Raw genomic sequence first — 13,256 nt, 5'->3', positions numbered from 1 at the left:
CGCCCCCTTCCCTTCCCCATACCTCTAGTTGTTCACTGCCGCGGGCAACAAGAACTTCGATATGCGCCTCGCAACCCCGTCGTCTCTCCCTCTGTGGTCACTTCCTATGCAGAGCACCCGGAAGTGACAACAGCGGGAGAGATGATGCGGTCATGAGGAGCACGGTGAAGTTGTTGCTCACGGCGGTGAACAACTAGAGGTACGGGGAAATGGAAGGGAGAGCGCACGCGTGGCAAGGGGAGGAGTGGTAAGAGGCATGGGGGCAGAGAGGAGGAGGGTTGCCAGCGCCCCCACCAATACGGCACCTGGGGGTGGACTGCCCCCCGCCCCCCCTTACTGTGCTACTGTCTTGTCTGTCCTTCACTCACTGAGAGAAAAGGAATCGTGCCTTTGTGTAGATTCACTTTCCTGAGTGGTTTTGCAAGACACTCCAGAGCTTTTGTTGACCAGGCTGGAGATGAGCAAGTTCAGTCCTCTACAGCCCCATGTGGGGCTCAGTTTCAGCATGCTATCTGATGAACATTCATCAGATATACAGTTTCCCCCAGATTCTATATATGGTGCCTAAATTAAGATGTGCAAAATTGTGCACTATTCTGAGATCCATGTGTAAATTGGCTAATGAGCCAATTATTTAGTAAAATAATTGAGTGCTAGCGATCATTGGCAATAATTTTAATTTATACATGCTTCTTATTAAGCTCTAGTCTATAAAGATTTGCACGCAAATTTTTTTGTGTGCAACTGAAAAGGGGGTTGTGAGGGACATTCACTAAAAATACATGCAGAATTATAGAATTTGGTGGATCCATGTGGTGAAATCATTTAGCTTAGTGGAGTTTAAAAAAGGCTTGGATACTTTCTTGAAAGAGAAGTCCGTAGGCCATTATTGAGATGATGGGGGAAATCTACTGCTTAATCCTAGGATAAGCAGCATAAAATCTGTTTTACTACTTGGGATCTAGCTAGGTACTTGGGACCTGGGTTGACCACTGTTGGAAACAGGATACACTTCTCCCTCCGGATTCCCGGGGGATAGGGGCAGAGCCGGACCGCGAATGTCGAAAAACCGCGAATATCCGGCTCTGACCCACCCCTGCCTCCCTCCCGCCTTCCCGGCCTTACCTGGTGGTCTAGCGGGCTTTCGGGGCAGGAGCGATCTTCCTACGCTCCTGCCCCGTGCAGATCACCATTAGGAAATGGATGCTGTGAATTCCCATAGACTCTCGAGACTATGACGGGAACTCCCTACAGCTATTTCCTAATGGCGATCTGCACGGGGCAGGAGCGTAGGAAGATTGCTCCTGCCCCGAAAGCCCGCTAGGCCACCAGGTAAGGCTGGGATGCCGGAGGGAAGACTTAACGATGTTGTTTTTTTTCTTTTTTCCCCCTCCCCCAAAAATTGTGAATATGTGAAATCGTGATTACCAAAACCGCGAATGGGGAGGGGGAAGTGTACTGAGCTTGATGGACCTTCGGTTTGTCCCGGTATGGCAATTCTTATGTTCTTAACTTATGTGCCAGAATTTACACCTGCTTTTAGCTAGTATAAATCATCCCACCCAAAGATTGGTCTGACGTTATGCAGTATTCTATAAACAGCATGCAACTCAAAGCACCCTCTATAGAATAGTGCTCTGCTTGGGTTTTTTTCAATGCACAAATTGGGGCACCGTGTTTTGAATCTAGTCCTCTATGTAAACATTGACCAAGAACATTGCTATCCTGAAAACCAGACCTCTATGTGACTTTGAAGAGCTAAGGTTTGACTCTCCGGGACTCAGTCAAGGCCTTCACTCAAATGGATAGTAGAAGAAATTTATATTTTGTTGTTTCCCCTCAGGGTTTGACTGGAGCCTGCATTTCAAGTGGGAACAGCTTTCTCTTGAGCAGAAAGTCAAGCGACTTGATCCTACAGAACCCATTAAGTAAGTTGAAAAACTACCAGTAAACCAGTTGAAGCAAAACTCAATTCAAAAAAGTTCTCAAGCATATTGGAAATACGTTGAAAGCAGATAGGACCCCATTTACTGGAGCTGTGGGATAAATCCATGGGAAAAAATACAGTGATTTTGATGCGTTTCAGTGAGTAACCCCTACCCCAGTGTGTGGTGTAGTGGTTAGATCTAAAGCCTCAGTACCCTGAAGTTGTGGGTTCAAATCCTATGCTGCTCCTTGCAACCCTGGATAAATCACTTAATCCCCCCATTGCCCCAGGTACACTAGATAAAGAGTATGAGCCCACTGGGACAGATAGGGAAAATGCTTAAGAAGATGAATTTAAACCACTTAGGCTATAAGTGGTATATAAATACTAAAAATAAATAAATAATATTTCTGTTGGAAGAAGATATTTTATAAGAAACCAAGATTGCCTAGGGGGAAAAAACCCTCAGAATGGAAAAGAAGCCTCATAAGAACATTTCACAAATTGCTTTCTGATTTTAAGAGATGAAAGTAAAACAGACCAAAAGCTCTTTTCCTGGATAAGTAATGGCTTAGCAAACAGGTGTCAAAGTCAGTCCTCGAGGGCCGCAATCCAGTTGGGTTTTCAGGATTTCCCCAATGAATATGCATGAGATCTATTAGCATACCATGAAAGCAATGCATGCAAATATATCTCATGCCTATTCATTGGGGAAATCTTGAAAACCGGATTGGATTGCGGCCCTCGAGAACTGACTTTGACACCCCTGACTAGCAGAACCAAAGAACCAACCTCTGTTATCCAAAACACAGGGGACAATAGAGTATCTTCAATTTAGAGCCATAGCTTTACTACAAAAGTATCACACCAAAAGAACCACAGCATGCTCAAATCACTGAGCATGCAAATTACTGCCATGTTAAAATCATGGTAGCAGTCTGCTGCTCGTTGCAAAGTGTTATATATCCTGAGAGTGCCAGAGGCACTGACACAAAGGGTGACATTTGAAAAAGAAACTAGTGCCAAGCTGCTAGCATCTGCACTAGCCACTCTCTCTCCCCCCTCCCTGCCTCCCCTTTCCCTAACTAGAAGAAACAAACTGTGGTATCTAGTGGTACTTTTTGAAAATGCTTCCATAGCTTTTCAGTGATTTTGGTTACTCTGGCATGTTAGTTGGACCGAGTTTTGTTTTATCCCAGACCTGTTATCCGTGAACATATACGCCACAGTGACCCCTGATACAGTCGTTCCTCAGACGCTGAAACACAGTGCTGTGTCGGGTCCACAGCTTCTGCTTGTGGCCTTTTATGAAATAAACAAGTTGGTTTTACATAAGTGTTCTTCAGTGAAGTGCTCATTGTCCGTTCCCACTTCCTTTTGTACTATCTAGTGGTACCTACCATCCACCCACCTGATCCTTCTTCCGGGTACTTCTGACTCCTCCTCCGACTCCCCCCCCTCCCGCCTAAAAAAAAAAAAAAAAAAAAGATTCCTACTAATTAACTACAGTCTGTTCTTATTATTCACGGCAGTTTGTTCCTGAAAATGTTTGCGAAATACAAAATCGTGAATAATGCAATGCCGACTCTATGGGAAAATAGAGGTTAGGTGCCTCAAAACCGTGGAAAGTGAACAATGGATTCTTTTGGGAAAATAAGGTTAGGTTCAAGTTCCTGCATGGGGCAGCACTTGGAGTATCTGTAGATGCTTGTAATTCACTCTCTGGATGCTTGGGGGGCCATGTCTGGAAGCAAACACCAGACTGCAAGGTGAAAATGAGAGCAAAGAAAGCTGCTTTTTTAACAGCTGGTCTGTAAATACGCAAACATAGTTGTGGGAATAATGGTCTCAACTGATGCAACCACAGAAACATAAAATCACACGTCGGGAATGCGCAAATAACAAAAACGGACTGAACTAATAAACAAGAATATAAACGCCACATTACCATTCATTTTAATGCAACATGCAGTTGGGGTTTCCATGCGTATTAACACCTGCGATGAAATCCTTCCTGCAATGCTATTCCACAGAGTGTTGAACCAGTAGAAACTGTGTGAGAAATTTTCTGCATCGTCCCCAGAATGGCTTAATACTTATAGAGTCATGAAGTATGTCACTTTGGTCCCCAGTCAAGCCTAAATAAAGTTACTGTGCAGACTTTGGATCTACATATGTAATTAGCAACGTTCTAAGCGGCCCTTTTACTAAAGCTTAATGTGCACTAATCCCCAGATTCTGTAAATGGTGCTAAAAACTGTGCATGCAAACTTGGGCACATGTCCAATTTGTGCGAGCAATTTAATTGAAGAATGATTCAATTAGCACCGATAATTGGGTTCCAACAATCAATTATCGGTTCTATTTGGAATCAATTAAAAGTTACACCCACATGTTTACGCATCTGAATCCTCATGTAAGTTTTACATGGCTCCAAAAATGGAATGTGGCCATGGGACAGTCATGAATGTATTGGGGATGTCAATGGCATAGCAAGAGTAGGAGGTGCCTGGGGGGGCTAAGGGTGGCGCCCTCCTCTACGCCCCTGCTCCTTCCGCGCCAAACCCCTCACACGCCTTCCGCACCCTCATGCCACACTCGTGCCCTTCCTTTCCACCCCTGTACCTCTTTAAATCTTCTCCAGCGTAAGCAGCTTCTCCATCTAATGTCGTCACTTCCTGGACCCGTAACCCGGAAGTGATTTCAGAGAGAGAGCCAGGTTGGCGTGAGCAGCAGGCTAGAGTAGTTGCTCGCACTGATGAAGATTTTAAAGAGGTATGGTGGGCAGGGAAAGGCGGGTGTCAGCGTGACATGGGGGGGGGGACAGAGAGAGCACCCGGGGCAGTCTGCCCCTCCCCTTACTACACCACTAGGGGCATTTCTGCAATGTATGCATGCTGTTATAGAATAAGAGGGAGGATTTATACCAGGGTTTAGTTGGTATAAATGGTTGTACCTGAGGTTAGGCATGGATCCCTGTGCCAAGCACTATTCTATAAGCAGCACCTAACTTTGAGCGCTGTTTATGGAATAGCACTTAGCATGCTTTTTATTGTGTTGATTTTTCGGCATCATTTCTAGAATTCAGTCCTAAATGCTAAGAAGCCCATAGGTATAAAATAAGCTTCTCATCATATAAGGCTCCTTTTATTAAGCTGTGTTAGGGCTTTAATGCGTGGAATAGCGTGCGCTACATTGCTGCGCGTGCTAGACCTTAACGCCAGCATTGAGCTGGTGTTAGTTCTAGAATGCGTAGCGCGTGGTAATTTCCTGCGTGTGCTAAAAACGCTAGCGCACCTTAGTAAAAGGAGCCCAGCGTGTGCTAATTTCGTTAGCGTCTGCTAAGCTTTAGTAAAATGGCCGTTAAAATGGCTAGTTACATGTGTTCCCCAAAGAGATAGGAAAAACACAATTAATGCTGCCGAGTAAATGTGCTCAAAGCAAAAACAAAAATAACACAGCATAAATATTTACTGTATATGCTGAGTGTTATTTTGGTTTTCGTAACATGTGTTGGTCATTTACATGTGAAAATGTGCAAGCCTTCTAAAATGTTCTCCTTAGGTACCCAAATTACAAGCTAAAAATCGGTACTAGGTGTCTATGTTTTTGCTCCTGTTCTAGTTTTGTACCCTCGGGACTGCTTACATTTTAGGAACCTAACCCCCTCTTCTACGAAACCGCACTAGCAGTTTTTAGCACAGAGAGCTGCGCTGAATGTCTTGCTCTGCTTCCAAAGCTCATTGAGTTCCTATGAGCGTTGGGAGCAGCGCGGCTCCCCATGCTAGAAACTGCTAGCGTGGTTTCGTAGAAGAGGGGGTAAATGTAAGTAGTGCCTGGGGTTTGCAAGTATTGGGTCACTATGATCTGTTCTCTTGTGGCGTATGCAGTTTTCTGCATGCCAGCAAGTCGGCTGTGCCCTCCACACTTGTCTGATCACTCAAAACTAATTCTTAAAACTATTGTTCATTGACTGATGTTTCCCAGCTTAGGTGAAAGGATAAAACATGTAATGAAACAAAATCTTCTTGAATGTGAATTAATCTTTTTATAGCTTATTTTTTAATTCCTTTAGTCCCTGGGGATCAGTATTGTATAATAGGTTCTTTTCACATGGTAGACAAGTGATCAAATATGTTAGAAAAATTACAAACCAAATCCCAAAGTGATAAAAATATTTTAGATATATGCATGCATATAAGACTATTTAACAGGCTGTCTCAAGGGGATATTACCTTCTTTTCAAACTGAATTTAAATATGTTGGAACTTTCCATGTTTGAGGTAATCACCTTCAAGGTCTGGTTTCAGGGTTCTCATTGTCGGCAGGGAGAGTGGAATATAGAATTAAATAATTTTGCAATCATGGTGAAGGTGGCTCATAATGCAGACCAGGCAATTAATGGAAAATGAAACATGATTGGGCCCCACTACAGAGCTAGAAGTACGCTTAAATTGCCTATTCTCCAACTTCCAGGCTTCTCTGTTGAAGCCTGATTGCTCTGTAGGTTGGACCATCTATCTCAGTGGTCTCAAACTCAAATCCTTTGCAGGGACACATTTTGGATTTGTCGGTACTTGGAGAGTCTCAGAAAAAATAGTTAATGTCTTATTAAAGAAATGACAATTTTGCATGAGGTAAAACTCTTTATAGTTTATAAATCTTTCCTTTTGGCTAAGTCTTTAAAAATAATATTGCAATTTATAGCTAAAGAGACATATGATGATCAAGAAACTCTTTTATTTGACTTTTCTAATTATGATAAACATAGCGAGGGCCTCAAAATAGGACCTGGGGGGCCGCATTTGGCCCCCGGGCCGCGAGTTTGAGACCACTGATCTATCTGTTCTTCAACACGTGGAGGCAGCTGTTTACACTTACCATATAACAAAAAGGAAACCAAACATGCATAGGGAGATTTCTGACTGGAGTGGGTCCTAGCAGTCACTCTTTTCTTGGAAATGTTATGAAAAAGCTCTTGGTGAACTTACTAGACTGCCTGACTTGTTGCACATCACATGTAAGGTTCTGTTTGCTCGACTGTAATTGAATTAGTAGCAGCTCTTACCACAATATCTATCCGTATCTAGGGTTACCAGCCGGCCGTATTTCCCCGGTCATGCCATCCTTTTTGAGGACATGTCAGGGGATCCAGATGGCTTTTCAAAACCCAGCACTTTTGTCCAGGTTTTGAAAAGCTTCCCCTCAAAATTGCGTCGGGAAGGGGCATCCGCGGACACAGCAGATGACATCATTGCATTGTGTCCGCGCATGCGCGGATGCTGTCTGGGGGAAGAACGGGGCGGGCCTGGGGCCATGGCAATAGGTCTGGATTTTCCTTCGGCAAAATCTGGTAACCCTATCCTTATCTAGTTTTAAAATTATCATGGTAGAAATTTGTTCCCCTCTCAGTGGTTAAGGGCTTCGTTTTCAAAAGGTATGGCCGTCTCAAAATGCCCCAAAAAGTCCAGCTGCCAAAATTGGCCAAATTGTGGTTTTGGAATGGCAGAATTTGGACATCCTGCACTGCAGTTCATCCAGATAGCAAGGGGCTACGTTATGCCCATGTTCTGGATAGGACTACGAATGGCCCAAAATTAGGATGTCCAACAGCAATAAATGAATGGGAAGAAACTTCCAAATCTAAAAGGAAGGATTTTCTATTTAGACCTCTTTCATTCATGTCCAAGGTATGTAAAGGTCCTCCGGAAGGATTAAGGCATAACTCCTCATGAATCCCTGTCCCCCTCTCTTTACCCTGAAAGTGAAACTGGAAAGGATTACCAGGCTTAATGACAGCCTAAGGCACTGACACATGGAGCCAGTGATAAGGGCACCAAAATCCCAAAGTCCCAGAGGGATAAATGCCAGTCTGAGATTTTGGTACCCCTTTGGTCCAGCAGTATGGAGGAGGGAGGTCAACTGAGAAAAAGGGGGAGATACTGGATTACAGGTGGGGAGAGGATTAGGGGCTAAGGGCAGGATGCACAACACTGAAAACATGGTAAAAAAAAATACCCTGTTGGGAGCAATTTTCTTTTACAAGGCTATGCACACACACATTGCATGTACATCATATGTATGCTATTTGTGCAGAGTAGCCCATAAAAGAGGGAAGGAACTTTGCCTGGCGCCTGCTCAGAAGAGCAATCACTAGGTATAGGGTTACCAGATTTTCAGTTTGGAAAATCCAGACCCTTAGACTCGCCCCCGGGCCCACCCAGATCCACCTATCCCCGACCCCCAATCCTGCTGGGCATAGGAAAGGAGAATGGCAGCTAGCTGGGTTTTTTTTAAAATGAGGGGGTGCAACTGTTGTGCGTTATTTGTGTGAGTGCACAACACCAGAGCTGCTGAAAAAATTGTAAATGAGGGGGTGTTCCCTTTCAAGCATCACAAGGAAAGCTTATTAGAATACTAATGAGCTCATTGTAATGCATTTGTATAGGGTTCTCAGAGAACCCTTTTGAACATTAGGAGAGCTTCGGCACGGAAACTTTTTGAGCATCAGGGCCTGAGTGGTGACACAGATGATAGATAGTGGGGGGGGGGAGGGGCACCAATGAAAAAGGTGGGTTATGGCACTGCAGTTTCTTGAGTCAGCCCTGGCTTCAGTTATTATGGGCACTCTGAACAAAGCAGAAAGCAGGTCTGAGGAATAGCCTAGTGGTTGATTGAGTGGATTGTAAACTTTTTTTTTGGCCTTTAAATTGTGAGCCCTACAGAAACAGACATATAACTACTGTACCTACCGGTAAATATTTTTGACATCTACAAGTCTGAAGCCCATTGAAGAATTTCCCTAGTTTTGGAGGGGGATATGAACCTGGGTGCCTTGGTTTAGAGTCCACTGCACAGACCACTAGGCTGCCCCTCTGCTCTGCAAAGATGTCTGTGTGTCCATTTCTGTAAAAATGCTGTCAGACAAACATCCTTATCCCTGGATTTTGGACGTTCATAATTTGAATGTTTCTCCTTGTAAAATGACCGTTCATTTTGGACGTTGTCATATATTTTCAAACAGAAAACCCCCAGCGTCTTTTTTGTTCAAAAATGACTGTGAGATAGACCTTTTACATTCAATGTTCCCTCTAAGCTGAGCGCATGAGTGATCGCTCACTATTTTCAGTGGCGTCGCTCATACTTTTTCTCGTGTTGCTCAATCGAGCGCGGGCGGAGGTGAGAGGAAGCGGCGGCGGCGGTCTGCCCTGCTCGCGCAGGACCGGCGAGATCAACATCAACAATTTCCTGCCGGTCTGCGCAGGACCGGCAAGATCGACGAGCTGTAGTTCACGCAGTCCGACAGTGTGCTCTCTCCCCTCCCAGCGGCTCTCCTTACTTACAAGCGCAGCGATTCAGGAAGGAAGCCTTGGGGCTTTTGCTGAGTCGCGGCCGTCTCTGATGATGCAACTTCCGCTTTCCTCAGAGGCGGTGCGACCCAACAAAGGACCCAAGGCTGCCTTCCTGAATCGCTGGGCTGGCAAGTAAGGAGAGTTGCTGGGAGGGGAAAAAGTCACTGTTAGAGGTTGGGAAGCTGCTGGTCATGGTGAGAAAAAAAGGGACAGCTGCTACTGGGCCTGGAGAAGGATAAGGAGAGATGCTGCTGGGAGGGGAGGAGGGAAAGGAGTCTGGGAAGCTGCTAGGCAAGGGGAAAAAGGGACAGCTGCTACTGGACCTGGAGAGGGATAAGGAGAGATGCTGCTGGGAGGGGAGGAGGGAAAGGGAAGGGAAGAGAGTTACTGCTGGACAGGAGGAAGAGGGAAGGGAGAAGAAAAAAGGAAGGAAACAGCTGGCAGGGAGATTAGAGGAGGGGAAGGGGAGAGACAGGAATGAGATGGGAAGGGGGGGGGTCAGCAGAGAAATTGAGAGGGACAAAGATGTTAGATCTTCTGTAGGAGAGATAAAAATGAAGAGAGCAGTGAATCTGGAATGAATCATGTAAAAACAAGAGAGGGGCATAGGCTGGATGGAAAGGGGAGAGGGGCATGGAAAGAAGACAAATACCATATGGAAGGGGGAGAGGTCAGAAGTAGAAGGAAGGGGCAGATGCTGGATTGAAGAGACAGAGAAGGCAGACGCTGGAAGGAAGAGAGTGAAAAGAAGATGAAAGCAGAAACCAGAGACAACAAAAGGTAGAAACAAATAATTTTATTTCTATTTTGTGATTTGAATATATCAGATTTGAAATATATATCCTGCTAGAGCTGGTGTTAGACATAATTGGGGACTGCAAAGTCCAGGTAGTGGCTTAGGGCTCTCTCTGACCAGGGGGGCAGTTGCCCTAGTTGTACTCCCCTAACCCTATTCCTGCTATGTGTGACTGTGGTATTCTGTTAGCATGATATTTCTGTGTAGCATTCTATAATAATTTGGCTTATTCAGTTTTCTTGATAGTAGAGGAGATATATGTGAAGGGGAGGGGAGACAAGGGTTTTGTTGATTCTTGCTCTGTATTATTTGTATTTATAAAATGACAATTGTACAGAATATTGTTTCTTTTTATACTTTAATAAAATACATTCAGTATAAAATCATAACTGAGGCTTGTGCAGATGGGATCAGATGGTTTGCAAGGACCGAGCTCGCGGAGAAGGGGCCAGAACGGGTTTTTGGAAAACTGAAAAGAATCGAAGAGAATATTTGTGAAGATTGAAGAACTGGTGATATTACGTAATTAAAAAAACTTTAAGTAAATTGTTTTTCTTCTAAGTTTTGAGTATTTAACCCTCCCATAATCTCACGGGCACTCGTCCTCCGTGCCTGCTCATAAATTTTTGGAGTATGTAACTTGTTGCTCATGCATATTTTTTTTTGCACACATCTCATCAATCCTTAGAGAGAACATTGATTATGAGCAGGATGTCCCAATTCTGAAATGGATGTCCCTTTGAAAATGCCTCTCCACAACTCTGTGCATATTTGTTTCTGTCTGAAGTAGTCTGTACCAAATGCATATAACGTACAAACTCTAGATATAAGTGTTTTAACACAGCAAAAATAAACTTACTGTGACTTGAGACAGTAAAACTTCCACTGATAAATTATTTTCAGCAATTCCTCTCATCAGTACTGCGTTCTAACAATGGAGAAAGCCAAAGGTACTTCTCTTTAGATTAGTTGCACTTTTATAAGGTCATTTGCTAATGGTTAGAGTGTGTTATCAGCTGCAGGGTTCATTTTATTCCTAGTTGTTAATTGCATCAGTACATCACCAAAACAGGACATTCGGTTGCCTCTGTGATGATACGTGAGCCATGCTCACCAGCCTCCCGCTGCCATTTGCACTTGTTTAAACTCTGTGCAGTTCTGATTTTAAGAAATGCTCATTGGCAAGGCATAACCATGAAGAAGAAGATAATAAAATGAGTAGGCAGAGTAAATCACTGGTCCTATGACATAAAAATAGTGAAAGCGCTGTGGTATGTGGTAGACGGGCAATGGGCTAATTGGATTTCATATGAAAATAATTCAAGGCACACTTGTCTTTCAACATGACTATTCCCAGAAGATCTAGGAAAGAATATGCTGAATTTCAGAATAACAAGTCAAATCTCTATTCAGAAAGAGCGGGGGGGGAGGGGGAGGGGAGGTGGGGGGGGTGTATATCTTTTGTTTTGGTATTATTCCTGATGGTAATGATGGATGGGGGAGGGAATTTTTATCTTTTGTATAGATACTGATTGATTATAAGAGCTTGGTTGATTATCATTATTTGTATATAAATTGTATTGCACTTTTTGTTGGCATTAAAAACTAAATAAAGTAAAAAAAAAAAAAAATTCAGGAAGAGTATTTTACAAGTATTTGGAGGTCAAAGGTTCTATAATGCTGCGAGTTTTCTGTTAATGGTTAGCGTTTTCCTTTTCCTGATCCATAGAACTCCTGTTATTGCCGGGGGCCTCTTTGTGATTGATAAATCCTGGTTCACTCATCTGGGGAAGTATGACACAGCTATGGATATCTGGGGAGGAGAGAATTTTGGTAAGTTAACACTTCAATAAAAGGTATCAGAGAAGTAAAAAGACAACTTAAAAAGTAAATCGATTTATTACATAACATACCTCTTCCTTTACTAACGCGTAGTGCGGGTTTTAGTGCTCACAGCAGCGGTAACTGCTCCAGTGCTCATAGAATTCCTATGAGCGTCAGAGCAGTTTCCGCTGCTGCTGGCGCTACGCGTTAGTAAAGGAGGGAGATAGTAACATAGTAAATGCCGACAGATAAAGACCCAAATGGTCCATCCAGTCTGCCCAACTGTATAGTCTCTATAAATTAATTATTTAATTTAAATTGTCCTTTTTCTTAGATATTTCTGGGCTGATATACAGTAGAGAACTGTAAAAAAAAGTGAAGATTGGGACAAAAGAATTGTAGCCAAGTTTTTTCTGTGAAATAAACATATACAGGTTTAATCAGGGGTGTCAAATTAATTTCAATATTGGTCCTCAATGATTTTTTAAAAAGCCACCTTGGGTGTATTTGCATCCTAGAAAATCAGTTTTAAAAATCCTGTTCAGAACTTTTGTGTTGAAGAGCTTCCTCTAACCCAGGAGCAGGCAATTCCGGTCCTCAAGAGCTGGAGCCAGGTCAGGTTTTCAGGATATCCACAATAAATATGCATGCGATAGATTTGCATCTCAAGGAGGCAGTGCATGTAAATCCATCTTATACATATTCATTGTGAATATCCTGAAAACCTGACCTGGCTCTGACTCACAAGGACCGGAATTGCCTACCCCTGCTCTAACCATTTAATAGACAAAAATATACAAAAAAAAGTGGAGAAAAAAAACCGTCTGTGAAAATTTACAATCAGCCTTATAATAGTCTTCCATTCTGGGCCAGTAATGTTTCAATCACAAGTCAAAAACCAAAACTCCACTCTTCTTCAAATTTTAGTCAATTGCTGTAAGGTTCATTATATTTGTTCTTAGTATCTTAAGGCTTCTATTGCAAAGGTATGGTAGCGATTCCCCCATGGCAAATGCACCGAAGCCGCAGGAGAATTGCTACTGTGGCTTTGTAAAAAGGGCTCTTATAGAGAACTTCTAGTGCAATTTTTTTAGTGGTCCTGAAACAATAGGGTTCTAATCTGCATCTCAACTTGCAAGTTGCTTGCAGAAAATTGTAAATCAGGTTTTCGTCTCCACCTCCTTCCCAGGGAGCTGCTCCTGCCCCCTCAGTTTCTTTTCTGATTGAAAGTTGCTCAGAAGTGTTTTTGATTTGCTCTGTGGTTTTATTATTTATGGTCATTTTTTTTTTCTCAGTGTTCGTTTGGAAGATCGGTGCTCAAAGGTTCCCACTTGTTGGGACCTCTGCCTTGGAGAAT

At 43.3% G+C, this 13,256-nt stretch overlaps 1 protein-coding gene across 3 annotated transcripts in view; it reads left to right on the top strand.

The window, feature by feature from the left end:
• GALNT14 (polypeptide N-acetylgalactosaminyltransferase 14) overlaps nt 1-13,256 on the top strand; it is a 596,567-nt gene that overhangs the window by 506,686 nt on the left and 76,625 nt on the right. For all 3 annotated transcript variants that reach the window (XM_033937530.1, XM_033937528.1, XM_033937529.1), the window contains 2 exons: nt 1,844-1,928; nt 11,805-11,908. In XM_033937530.1, coding sequence (XP_033793421.1) covers nt 1,844-1,928; nt 11,805-11,908 — 189 coding nt within the window. The remainder of the gene's footprint in view (nt 1-1,843; nt 1,929-11,804; nt 11,909-13,256) is intronic.

The sequence above is a fragment of the Geotrypetes seraphini genome, chromosome 3 (genome assembly GCF_902459505.1).
Source record: "Geotrypetes seraphini chromosome 3, aGeoSer1.1, whole genome shotgun sequence".
In the NCBI taxonomy this organism is placed as follows: domain Eukaryota; kingdom Metazoa; phylum Chordata; class Amphibia; order Gymnophiona; family Dermophiidae; genus Geotrypetes; species Geotrypetes seraphini.
Note: the sequence above shows the minus strand (reverse complement) of the source record. Positions and strands in the feature narration are given on the sequence as shown.